The 12,846-nt window shown below is 47.1% G+C and overlaps 1 protein-coding gene across 1 annotated transcript; it reads right to left on the reverse strand.

Annotated features, from left to right (window-relative positions):
- Positions 1–8,510: 8,510 nt before the first annotated feature.
- On the reverse strand, positions 8,511–11,618 carry LOC127317381 (plasmodesmata-located protein 6). Its single transcript, XM_051347941.2, has 3 exons — positions 10,671–11,618; positions 9,016–9,117; positions 8,511–8,913 (listed from the first exon to the last, which is right to left on the reverse strand). The coding sequence occupies exons 1-3, from the start codon at positions 11,515–11,517 to the stop codon at positions 8,903–8,905; spliced, it is 960 nt and encodes a 319-aa protein (XP_051203901.1). The 5' UTR covers positions 11,518–11,618; the 3' UTR covers positions 8,511–8,902.
- Between the last annotated feature and the right edge of the window lie 1,228 nt (positions 11,619–12,846).

Genomic DNA, 12,846 nt, shown 5'->3' on the forward strand with positions numbered 1-12,846 from the left:
CCGGATTGATGTGTGAGTAGTTCACCCCTGGACTATGGGTCCATAGCAGTAGCTAGATGGTTGTCTTCTCCTCATTGTGCTATCATGTTAGATCTTGTGAGCTGCCTATCATGATCAAGATCGTCTATTTGTAATGCTACATGTTGTGTTTGTTGGGATCCGATGAATATGGAATACTATGTCAAGTTGATTATCAATCTATCATATATGTGTTGTTTATGTTCTTGCATGCTCTCCGTTGCTAGTAGAGGCTCTGGCCAAATTGATACTTGTGACTCCAAGAGGGAGTATTTATGCTCGATAGTGGGTTCATGCCTCCATTGAATCTGGGACAGTGACAGAAAGTTCTAAGGTTGTGGATGTGCTGTTGCCACTAGGGATAAAACATCAATGCTTTGTCTAAGGATATTTGTGTTGATTACATTACGCACAATACTTAATGCAATTGTCTATTGTTTGCAACTTAATACTGGAAGGGGTTCGGATGATAACTTGAAGGTGGACTTTTTAGGCATAGATGCATGCTGGATAGCGGTCTATGTACTTTGTCGTAATGCCCTGATTAAATCTCATAGTAGTCATCGTGATATGTATGTGCATTGTTATGCCTTCTCTATTTGTCAATTGCCCAACTGTAATTTGTTCACCCAACATGCTATTTATCTTATGGGAGAGATACCACTAGTGAACTGTGGACCCTGGTCCATTCTTTACATCTGAAATACAATCTACTGCAAACTCTGTTCTTTACTGTTCTTCGCAAACAAACATCATCTTCCACACTATACATTTAATCCTTTGTTTACAGCAAGCCGGTGAGATTGACAACCTCACTGTTAAGTTGGGGCAAAGTATTGTGATTGTGTTGTGCAGGTTCCACGTTGGCGCCGGAATCCCTGGTGTTGCGCCGCACTACACTCCGCCACCGACAACCTTCACGTGTTCCTTGACTCCTACTGGTTCGATAACCTTGGTTTCTTACTGAGGGAAAACTTGCAGCTGTACGCATCACACCTTCCTCTTGGGGTTCCCAACAGACGTGTGTCAACTACACGCCAGCAATGGTTTTATGCGAATGTCGACTGCATATTACTTCACCTATATCGGCTCATAGGGCTTCACTTTAATGTAATGAATTTGTGTTGGAAGGACGAAATGACGGAAAGTGTTTTCCAATACTATGAGTTGCATTAGAGGGGTTTATGTCGGGGACCAGTGATCTTATTGCTATGGTGGAACATTTATGTCTTAATGATTCCTATACTTGCTCATGAAAATGGCTCTAGGAACCAACATAAGGGTGCACTTACTCATATTTATGGCTGCACCAAATTTAAGCTCCGTCCCTAATTGAATGAAACTTGATAAAATATTTACCATGTTGTGTAGAACTCTGATGCTAGTAAATACATGCCGCCCTTGGGAACATTTGTCTCATATAAGCGCACACACACACACTTGAGCTTGTCCTCTTGCTGCATAGAGGATTGTGCTTTCTCTCATCGAGGGCATTTACATATTTGTTGACGTCCGAAACCCACCGGCGGGCAGCGACGGGCAACACCGTAGAGCCGGGAACAACCTAGGGCTGCGGCTGGCCGAGGTCCCTCCGAGCGACGGCCCGCAAAGCCTTCTGGTACACACGTCCGATGCTGATGCAAGGGCGTGCCACCTGACCTATACCTGGTCAGGAAGGTGATGGAGATGCCTCGCTTAGTTTCCTGCATGGCATACACGTAAACATTAAATACGAGCCTCGATCGGCTCTCAGGTTATCCTGTGAATCGGCTCAAGGAGCCGATCCACCCATGATTCGTACGAGGTGCACGAATATATGGTGGTCCTGCTTGATCAAGATAAAGCTAATGAGATCTACGACGATTTAGGGTTTTCACCGCATAATCGGATCATCCTACTCAGGATTGGGCCTCGCGGCCACGCACGGTGATCATAAGCCGATCCTAGACAAGGCCTAAAAACCAACACGAGGTTGATCCCCGGAACATCCTGTCTAGGACTAGCGAACGACACCCTACGTGCCGCTGGATCCTCCAGCCCCTTGTAAGGCCTAACTATTGCAGATATTAAACTAATCCTTGATGAACAAGGAGCAACCGTAACGGATCGGACCTACTAAATAATGATCAAGCGGGGTGCCGCCCCCACACCTAAAATAGGTGTGAGGGCGGCTAGACATGCAAGGGTTGCACTACGATAGCATGTTACGCGAGGAACTATGCTAACCCTAACACATCTATGATAACTACGTTGCTCGCCATCAAAAAGGCTTCAGTACGAGCAACGCATGAACAACGTGGAGCTTGTGCTGCCTAGATCGCAAGATGCGATCTAGGCAGCATGTTGCTTACCGGTAGAAACCCTCGAGACGAAGGAGTTGGCGATGCGCCGAGATTGATTTGTTGGTTGAACGTTGGTTGTTGTTTATTCCATAAACCCTAGATACATATTTATAGTCCAGGGGACTTTCTAACGTGGGAACAATCCCCACCGTGCACGATACAAACTCTAACTTTCAATCTAAAATGCAATCTACTATAATTAAAGATACACGGGCAATCTAGCCCAAACTCTTCGTGCAAGGCCGCTTCAGAGATCTTCCACGTGTAATCTTCCAAGCCCATCTCTCTTACGGCCCACTTCCTGATTTGGCCAAAATCTGGTGATAACACATGCCCCCTGGTTTTGGCAATGATAATTTCAAAACCACTCTGTTTTTCCTTCGAAGGGTCATGTCGTGGTAGAGCAGACCTGTCGCAGTATTCTTCATCATGATGCCCTGTCTTTCCAGCTTCTCTGCAAAATTCGATAGCTTTGGCATCACTTCCTCGGAAACTGCAATGGCATTAAATTTCCACCAGGCCCCTCATTATTTAACCGTGCCGATTGATTAGCCCACTTCATCCCCTTCCTCTGTTCCAGCCATCGGCACCAAAAAACCCTCTTCCTCTGTAGCGATGCCTTCCTCTTCCTCTGTCTCCTCCGGCCTCTCCCTCCAGTCCTTCTCTTCGAGCGAGCCGGAGTGGAACTCCGACCACGCGCTAGTGGACGACCTGCCTCTGACCGATGGGGAAGAGGACCTCAAGTTCCTCATCGATGGGGAGCTGATAAGCGAAAGTGAAGACGACCTCCATCCTTGGGCGAAACCCACCTCCCTCGACGGGAAGGGGGAAGAAGTAGAGGAAGAGGAAGGAAAAGAGGAGGGCGCCCCCCTTCCCCCGCTAAGCTTCTGCCGGCCAAGCGATTCCGTGCTTGGGCGGACAGTGAGGACGATGATGATGACGAGGAGGAAAAGGAGGAGGATGAATCCTCCTCCTCCATTGGGTATCCGCCGACCAAGCGCTTCCGTTCCTGGGCGGACAGCGAGGATGATGATGATGACGAGGAAGACGAAGCTCCGGCCAAAGGCTGGGGCAGCAGCGACGAGGAGCTTCCTGGGAGCAGCGCCGACGACATCGACGACGGTGATGATGAGGACAGCGACGACTAGTAGAGTAGGACTAGTAGTAGCAGTGCACTAGGCGCTAGATCCTTCTTTTGAGAGCCATCGGCTCTTTCTTGTAAAGCCGCTCCTTTGAATTAATGAAAATTGTTCTTTCAATTAACCCAATTTCATTCCTTCCGCCTGTCATGCTAAGACCGATAGCAACGTATCGGATTCCTTTTCTTTTGGACGCCCGTGAAGCCGGACTTACATTCGATTAGCCCGTCAGTCAAGCCCTTCTCAAATTCAGGCTGCGATTTGATATCTGACCATAATTTTTCGCAATCCCTTAGCCGATGACTACTCATCGGCTATTTTGAGAATCCAGTCCCTTTCCTTTTCTTGCAGCGACAGGACGGTCCAAAACCTGTAAAGCCGACGGCCTCCTTTTCCAGTTCCTCTCCGTAGCTTTAGCAGTTTTCCTTTGCAACACCTGAACTGCTTTCAGAGAAGATCACGATGCAGGGTCAGTCGATGCGACTCCAATCGGCTCCCAAAACAGAACATCTACCAAGTTAGCTGCCCCCCGAGCCTTAATCAAGGCGAGAATACCGGCGAGGATGCACAGATCGTTGATCAGCTTTCTTCCACTGAACGTCGATGTTGATGTGAACTTTGAGCACATAGCCAGTAGGTCTTGGTCTTGTGTAACTGTACTAGAGTCGATGGCTGCGCATCGGCTGTATGTTATGAATTTTTTTTTTTTTACTGGCCGATTTTTCCTAATCGGCCCCCAATGTTCCACTGCACACCTGTTTACACATGTTTACCTGCACATGTTCATCTGACTATATGCCCCCCGAGCCGAATCTGCCAGCTGACTGCAGATATCGGCTTTTGTGGTTAGCCAGGGCACTGCACTTGCACGTCGGCTCCGCAAGGATTCGTGCTGACTTTCATCCGCCGACGTGGCCGCTGCCCAGTAGCTCGATGCTGAACACAAGCAGAACATGTGGTTAAGATAATTTTGGCCGATCGCGGGAATCGACCTCCATATCGATTGAAGCGCTGACTGAAGATTCTGTAATGTCCCTTCATAATTTTTTGGGGCCGATCACAAGGATCAGCCTCGCTCCGTTTGCTCATCAGTTTGTTCTTGCTACTCAGTCAGGCTGGATAAAACCAACCCAACCTCTGACTTTATCATGTTGATGTGCTTGCCGTCGTCCACCTTGAGTGCACCGTGTAATCGTGGAGCGCTAAGCTCCGTCGGAAGGACGAGCACCATGTTTGTACCAGCCGATGTTTCATCATCGACTTTCCTTTGCTTGGGGCGCCACTCCATTTTCCGTGGACGACCCTCTTCGTCCAGGGTTCGCTGAACTTTCGCAGCCAGATCAGGTCGTGCCTTCCTTAGCGTATGCAAGTATAACCTTTCGGCTTCCTCCAGGCCGCGCAATCGCTGAACCCTGCGCTTTTGTGAACGGCTGAGTCCATCAGGGCACCACCTTGGCCGGTGGTACCTGTCTTCTTCTTCTTGTCCCTCGTCTTCTGAATCCTCGAGATCTGCCCACCGAGGGGACTCAGCGCGTTTGCTTTGTGGCGGGAGAGGCCCTAAGCGCCTGAACACAGACACGTTGGCTGCCTCCTTCTTCTTCTGGTTGCATTCTGGGCAATTGCCGATTGTGGGCAATCGGCTCATTCCTGAATCCCAGCAGTGTCTGAAGAAGGGGCAGTCCCAGTGCCTGTCGTTGTCATCTTGCTCCCTTGATTCTCCTTTGGCACGGCGCTCGTGTTCCTCCTCATCGTGATCGTGCCGACGATATCTTCTGGCTTCTCGAGCGTGCCAGAATGTGTTGACGTCCGAAACCCACCGGCGGGCAGCGACGGGCAACACCGTAGAGCCGGGAACAACCTAGGGCTGCGGCTGGCCGAGGTCCCTCCGAGCGACGGCCCGCAAAGCCTTCTGGTACACACGTCCGATGCTGATGCAAGGGCGTGCCACCTGACCTATACCTGGTCAGGAAGGTGATGGAGATGTCTCGCTTAGTTTCCTGCATGGCATATACGTAAACATTAAATACGAGCCTCGATCGGCTCTCAGGTTATCCTGTGAATCGGCTCAAGGAGCCGATCCACCCATGATTCGTACGAGGTGCACGAATATATGGTGGTCCTGCTTGATCAAGATAAAGCTAATGAGATCTACGACGATTTAGGGTTTTCACCGCATAATCGGATCATCCTACTCAGGATTGGGCCTCGTGGCCACGCACGGTGATCATAAGCCGATCCTAGACAAGGCCTAAAAACCAACACGAGGTTGATCCCCAGAACATCCTGTCTAGGACTAGCGAACGACACCCTACGTGCCGCTGGATCCTCCAGCCCCTTGTAAGGCCTAACTATTGCAGATATTAAACTAATCCTTGATGAACAAGGAGCAACCGTAACGGATCGGATCTACTAAATAATGATCAAGCGGGGTGCCGCCCCCACACCTAAAATAGGTGTGAGGGCGGCTAGACATGCAAGGGTTGCACTACGATAGCATGTTACGCGAGGAACTATGCTAACCCTAACACATCTATGATAACTACGTTGCTCGCCATCAAAAAGGCTTCAGTACGAGCAACGCATGAACAACGTGGAGCTTGTGCTGCCTAGATCGCAAGATGCGATCTAGGCAGCATGTTGCTTACCGGTAGAAACCCTCGAGACGAAGGAGTTGGCGATGCGCCGAGATTGATTTGTTGGTTGAACGTTGGTTGTTGTTTATTCCATAAACCCTAGATACATATTTATAGTCCAGGGGACTTTCTAACGTGGGAACAATCCCCACCGTGCACGATACAAACTCTAACTTTCAATCTAAAATGCAATCTACTATAATTAAAGATACACGGGCAATCTAGCCCAAACTCTTCGTGCAAGGCCGCTTCAGAGATCTTCCACGTGTAATCTTCCAAGCCCATCTCTCTTACGGCCCACTTCCTGATTTGGCCAAAATCTGGTGATAACAATATTGCAATTTACTTTGAACATTTTACTGTATTGCAACTATACAAACAAAACACCAAAACTACTGCTTTATTATTATTGTTTGCTTTGTCAAAACCGCTACAAATACCTTCAGCTTCTCGTGGGTTCGACAACCTTTCTCATTGAAAAGTACTACAATTGATTTCCTGCACTTAGGAGCCATCAACGACAAGACGGATCGATGGTGTCCCTTCAGCACTGACCATGCCACATGGGCTTTGGGCGGTGATCCGCCCTCCCTGCCGGTGCCTTCGTTGGCTACCACCTATGGCACATGCAAACATTTCCTGTTTGTAGCATTCCCTTGTAATATAAAAAGAGGAACCAGTGATGATAGGATCCCTTGGCTTGAAGGAAGGAGAGGAAAAAAGCTGTATTGGAGGCAAGGGAAGGGGGAGTCTCAGCTCCCCGTGTAAGCTGTTCATCCATCAAGAAGATCAGACAAGCAACACGTAGGGGTTTCGCATCTTGCGCCCTGAACCTGGGTAAAAAAAAAAACCCGTGTGTTTGTGTTGTGTTTGATCCTGTTTTTAGTGCCAGTGCCTACCTGCCGAACAAAAAAGGGGTGCAAACCTTCGGTGTCCTCCATCTCGTGGACGCTACGATCGAGCTCTATTCATCTCCACCACGGTTAGGCATTCCTCATCTACCAGCAGCGGTCACTTTCTGAATTTGCCATGAGCCAGACGATTTGAACGAATCGCAAAGCCATTGCTGTTGTTGATGCTTCTCCTATTGCTCTGCGTTATATTGTTGATGCCATCGCTGATCGATCCACCCCAATTTGTTACATACTTCTTTCTGTCCGTTTATTATGGTCTGGCTTCAGTCAACATATAGGCAACCCAATCTGCATATCAAGTTGATCAGTTAACAAAGGCTTGCACACAAGTACACTCGACGCAGTGGGTAAAAATCTCAGGTCAGATGTTATTTATTTTCAAGTTTCTAATTGTCTGATCTTGCTATAATTAAATTACAAAGCAACTAGGTATGCGGCTGCAAAAAAAAATCCAATTGGTATGCCAAGTTCATTCTCCAGTGTAAGTATAATAACACGCATCTGTTTATGGAAATTCTGATTTTAGGTCTGCCGCAAGTATTATGCAACTCAGTTTTGTCTTTGTGTAATAACTAATGAATGTGTTTTTTTCCTGTAGGTTTTCTCCTGCTGAACGTATGGACATGTGATTCTCAAGAAGGAAAAAATATAGAGAACATGATACACCGAATTTTTTTGTAGCTATGATTTTAGAGATAAGGGTGTAAAATTCCACATGCTGTGGACTTATGAGAGACAAACAATTGCCATTGCTAGCTACTCTAATTTGTGCGATTGTTCTGTAAAATTAGTTACAGAAATCTGTCATGCATTCAGATGTTTTTTGTCTTTATCTTGAAAGCTATCTTTCTTTCTCAACGGCTTAATTTCGTTCATACTTAAACTTAGTTCTTTTGCTTTTTCATGATTTAGAATGCTTAATTGTTTCTTTACTTTTATGGATATCGGAAGATGCTTCTTTTATCTGTAAAATATCTCAAATGAATTTGTCACTGACTTTTTTTTATACTAGAAAGAAGCTTATCCACAGTAAAATTCAAGATTGTTCTCTTATTATAAGTGACATTTGTAGTCACTCTCAAAGCATATTTGTTACTAACTAAAATCACTACAATACTCTTGAGAGCTCGATGTAATCCTCTTCAAATCAATTAGAGGATTGTTTCAGTTTGTGACATTTGACTTGAGCAAATTCGTATTACAGACACATGTGTGTCGCAGAGTGCCACTCAATATTCATGCTCATCTTCTTTGTTTTGTTTGTTCACCTATCATGCTGAATTTTTCGCCGCAAAGCGCGGGGTATTCTCTAGTTTAACTAATTTTCGTGAACGCCTCATGATGAGACCCCTTGCCACTCACAAAAGCTGATCGAAATCATTCAGTTCCACAACCGCATTACGTACTCACCAACTATGTTTACATATCTAAAGGCAGAACACAAGATTGTAGTAATTAATTACGTCCGAGAAATTAACAAACATTTTATATGAGCCCATGACACCAACCAAACGCAGTGACATTTAAACACTACAACAATGACATGTACATGAATCATATATAAAAAGGTCACTTAAACAAATATATATCTTCATATTGTTTGCGTAATATTTTCCTTAGTGGCTAGCATGCAAGTGGAATCTTTGGCTCCCTACTTCGGCACAGTGACAACCCTGCACCTTCAGTCATCGCAGCATGGGTTCTCTTTGTTTTTTTGGCCCTATGATGACACGACAAAAGAGACCCTAAAAGATGAAAAGTCGAGCACGAGAGATACAAAGCAACGCCGAAACCAAAAGTCACCAACCGATCCAATTCCAATCTGAGCTTAGTTGGTGACCATCGAACCCCTAGCCTTAGATTTTGCCTGCATATACATAGTGCACATCAATAAAAGAAGTGGATTCATGAATATGCCATGAACATTATAGGATTACTCCACTATCATCGGTTCAACTCTGAATCTTACCATTGGCTGCGCGAGATCTTCTGAGAAAGACTGCGAAGACAACCACGATGGCGATAGCCGCCACAACGCCGATGATGATGGCAATATTCTTCTCAGATCCATCTGATGAACATAATAGAACAACATGTGGATTTTAAAATCTTTCACTCCATGTATGCCATGTATTTGATCCGATGCTGCTAACAGTACTATATACTTGTAGCTTGCAAAGTTGCATAGTAAAAGTTTTAAAGCTACCGTGCGCAAAGCAGAAAAAGGATGTGGAGTACTCTAGGCACTGTGGGTACCATAGATATACGGAAGATACAAAGGCAGAACCAGGATCATTTTGAATCCACACTTTGTGATGTGCTGGTTCAGAGCAAAGCTTGGTGACAAAATGAAAGTGAATCCACATGAAAGTCTTTCTAAAAGTTCAGATTTATAATATGTGTGGCAAAAAGTTCTTTTGCATGGTCTCTTTTGATACTGCCTTTGCTACAGTTTCAACCCATCATAATTTGCTGGCCATTTCTTAAGTACCGCATCTAATATGCATGTGTGCATGCATTAGAGAATTCAAACCACTAGTTAGGTGGAACTGTCTACTTGTATTTGTTAACTAGTTTACACACTGTAATGCTGTAGGGTAAGAAAGATCAATTTGCATATCAGGAAAAAAGAAATGATGGAACGTTCTACCAGGCACCCCTAATCATTGATGCCCTAGGCATTAGCCATGCCTAAATTTCTGGTGTAGATTCTGGCTGCAGGTACATTGGAATCCTAAATTTCAACAGTGTTTGCTCTCACATCAGGTGGTGACAGTAAACCAGCAATAATCAAGTTTTGGATCATCGAACTGTGTAGGCAACTCCTTGACCATGTTACACAGTGTTACATTAGCTCTGAGAGTCTAAGGAGCTATTTGGTCGGCTAGCTTGTCAAATTGAATAAGTGTAATTCTAAATTTTTATCTATGCAAGCTTCTACTCCCTCTATCAGTAAATAAGAGTACTTCTAATTTTTATCCTAAGTCAGACTTATTAAAATTTGAACAATTTTACAGAGAAAAGTGACATCATTTATGACACCATTTCCAACTGATGTTCGTTATGCTAATACTCTTTTCTATAAATTTAGTTAATGTTAAAAAGTATAACTTACTTATTCGTGGACCGAGGGAATATATATTATCCCTGAATCTTAGTGCCGGTTAACAGGTAACTTAAACCTGAAGAAAAGATAATACACCTTTTGTAAATAACAATAGTGTGTGCAGTGCAGCCATCATGTGTGATGACAAAGACACAAGGTGTTGTACCCTGCGAGCATTTGATTACTTGGATCTAATTTCGGTAATGGCCTAAATGGGCGATCTTAAATTCTTTTAGTACACATTAATCGTACGTACGCCTCTCTCAAAAGAGGGCATAATTGTATCCTACGCGTAGATCTGAATAATGGACCACTTCTGGATGCAAGATCCAACAAATATACTCAGATTTCCGTAACAAGTAAGGGGTTGTGATCTGCAAGGCTCTCGAAATCAACGTCATTTCTTCTGTATCCGTGCCGACGTGATGTCCGGGAAGGTACATACACGCGGTGCAATCACCAACAGCTATCTAAAATTTGCATAGCAAGTTGCCAATGGTGGCATGCAGGATGCTTACCTTGGACGTCGTTGTACGTACGAGGCACGAACCCATATCCGCCTGTGCCTGGGACGGCGCCGCCGCCGTCACCCACGATGCCTCCGTTGCCGCCGATGACGCCACTGCCACCTCCACCGGGGGCGCCGCCGGTGCCTGCATTTGACCAGAAGCGCGCGTAGCACTTGCCAAGGTAGACCTCTCCGGCGGGGGCGTTGTTGCAGCCGACCTTGAGCTGCCCGGCCGCGGCGGAGACGCAGTCTGTGCACGCCTTGTCATCGAGGTCTCCCACGCACTGCGACATGGCCTGCACGTACCCGGACGCCCCGGCACGGAACGAGCCCTCGCCGGCCGGGGACGACGCGGCCGGGAGCGCGCCGAGCGCCCCATCGCGCAGCGCCGCGACGCCGGCGTCTGCGCCGTCGCTCTCGCCGCCGCACTTCTTGAACAGCACCGTCGTGTCCTGCTTCCCGACGAACGAGTCGTTCCCGTAGCGGAGGAAGCACGCGCGCAGCTGCACCGCGCCGCCGACGGCCGAGTTGCAGAGGGAGGAGAGCTTGGAGACGGACGCCTTCACGCACACGCCGCAGACGGCGGCCGGGAGGTCGGAGCGGCACTGGTAGAGGCCGACCAGGCCGGTGGCGGCGCCGGACGGGGGTTTGTAGGTCGCATAGGTGCTGGAGCCGGCGCTGTCGCTGAGGGCCGAGAGCACGGTGCCCACGTCCGCCGCGTACTGGGTCCCGGCGTCGTACCGCGCCTGCGAGCACCCGGCGTACACGAACGCCGTGTAGTCGTCGGCGCCGCGCGCGCACGCGACTAGCAGCGAGAGGATCGGGAGAGCTGCTGCTGCTGCAAGAGACCACGACATGGTTGGACGCTTACGACGGACGCAGCTAAGCGCGGAGGAGAGCAGCTCGCAGGAGACTGCCGAGGAGGGAGTGGGAGTGTGCTCGATAAGTGTGGATGGCGAGTGGGCTTAATAGGGGTTTGGAATGAGGTTATTACTCAGACCAACAATTATACAGACCACTGTCACCGATAGTTTATTGAGTGTGAATGTTTTTTTTTGAAGATTACCGCATTTCATCATTATTCACAAGACATAGTACAAGTGCAACATACAAACGCGGAATCGATCAAAACGATCGAGAGCAAACGCTGTTTCCACAGATCTAAACAAAAAAACAACTCCATTAGAAAAAAATTATAGTGGAGTTCGTACAATTTTTTCTGCAACTGCCATCACCACCGCAACTGCCGCTGGAGACGAAGGAGAACCATCACCTTGAAGGGGCTTTGTGAGCAAATGAAGAGGCCTACCGTAGGCGAGGTCTTTGTCGATGTGGCGCGTCGGCCGGGGATCATCCCCATCCTCCTTGAATCCCAGAAAATAGTGTCATCCATCGACATCGCCGAGGTCGAGCACCAAATCTGCCGTTGTCGGGCCATCTACCCAGATCTTGGTCCAGCATCTTCCCTCGCACAACAATGGCGCAGTCCAGGACCACAACCACTTGCCGAAGACCTAAACCCACTGGCCAGAAAGGACGACGGGATACACAACCCATCGGCTCCTCGACGCTGCTGAGAGCCTTCTCGAGACGAGACTGGAGCCCGGACACCATTATTGGATGTGTCGTTGTCGTCATCGTCAAGATCAGCGCCGACCTCCACACTACTCCCGCCTTATCTACAGATTGGACTTAACAGAATCGGGGTTTCCCTCCACACCAGTCGCCGGAGCAGATGGGCGGGAGAAGAACCCACGATCCCGCCGGCGGTGGATAGGGGAACAAGGATCGCCTCCTTCGGTTTTCTATCTTGGGCGTTTACGAAAACGAGTGGAGCAAGAGAGGATCTTTGAAATTGAGTGTGAATGCCTGCCTCTGCAGCACGGAAATCATTTTCAGTGTGAATTTAAGTTATTTCCTTGACACCGAAATAGATACGTTTCAATCATAACATTTCACTAATTTCAGTAATACACATGGTTTCAAATAAAATTTTGAAAACTATTTATTTTTAAAACATTTTATTGAATTAGAAGAGAAAAGTTTGGCCCTCTGTCCCAAAGAAAACTAAAATCACCGAAATTCATTAAAATTCAGTGATTTCGGTAGTGACTGAAATAATTGTGCTACAATAATAAAGGTAGATTCGTCGCTGCTGCCATTAAAAGAATGCCTTTAGCTGGTTG

The sequence above is a fragment of the Lolium perenne genome, chromosome 7 (assembly GCF_019359855.2).
Source record: "Lolium perenne isolate Kyuss_39 chromosome 7, Kyuss_2.0, whole genome shotgun sequence".
Taxonomy (NCBI): Eukaryota; Viridiplantae; Streptophyta; class Magnoliopsida; order Poales; family Poaceae; genus Lolium; species Lolium perenne.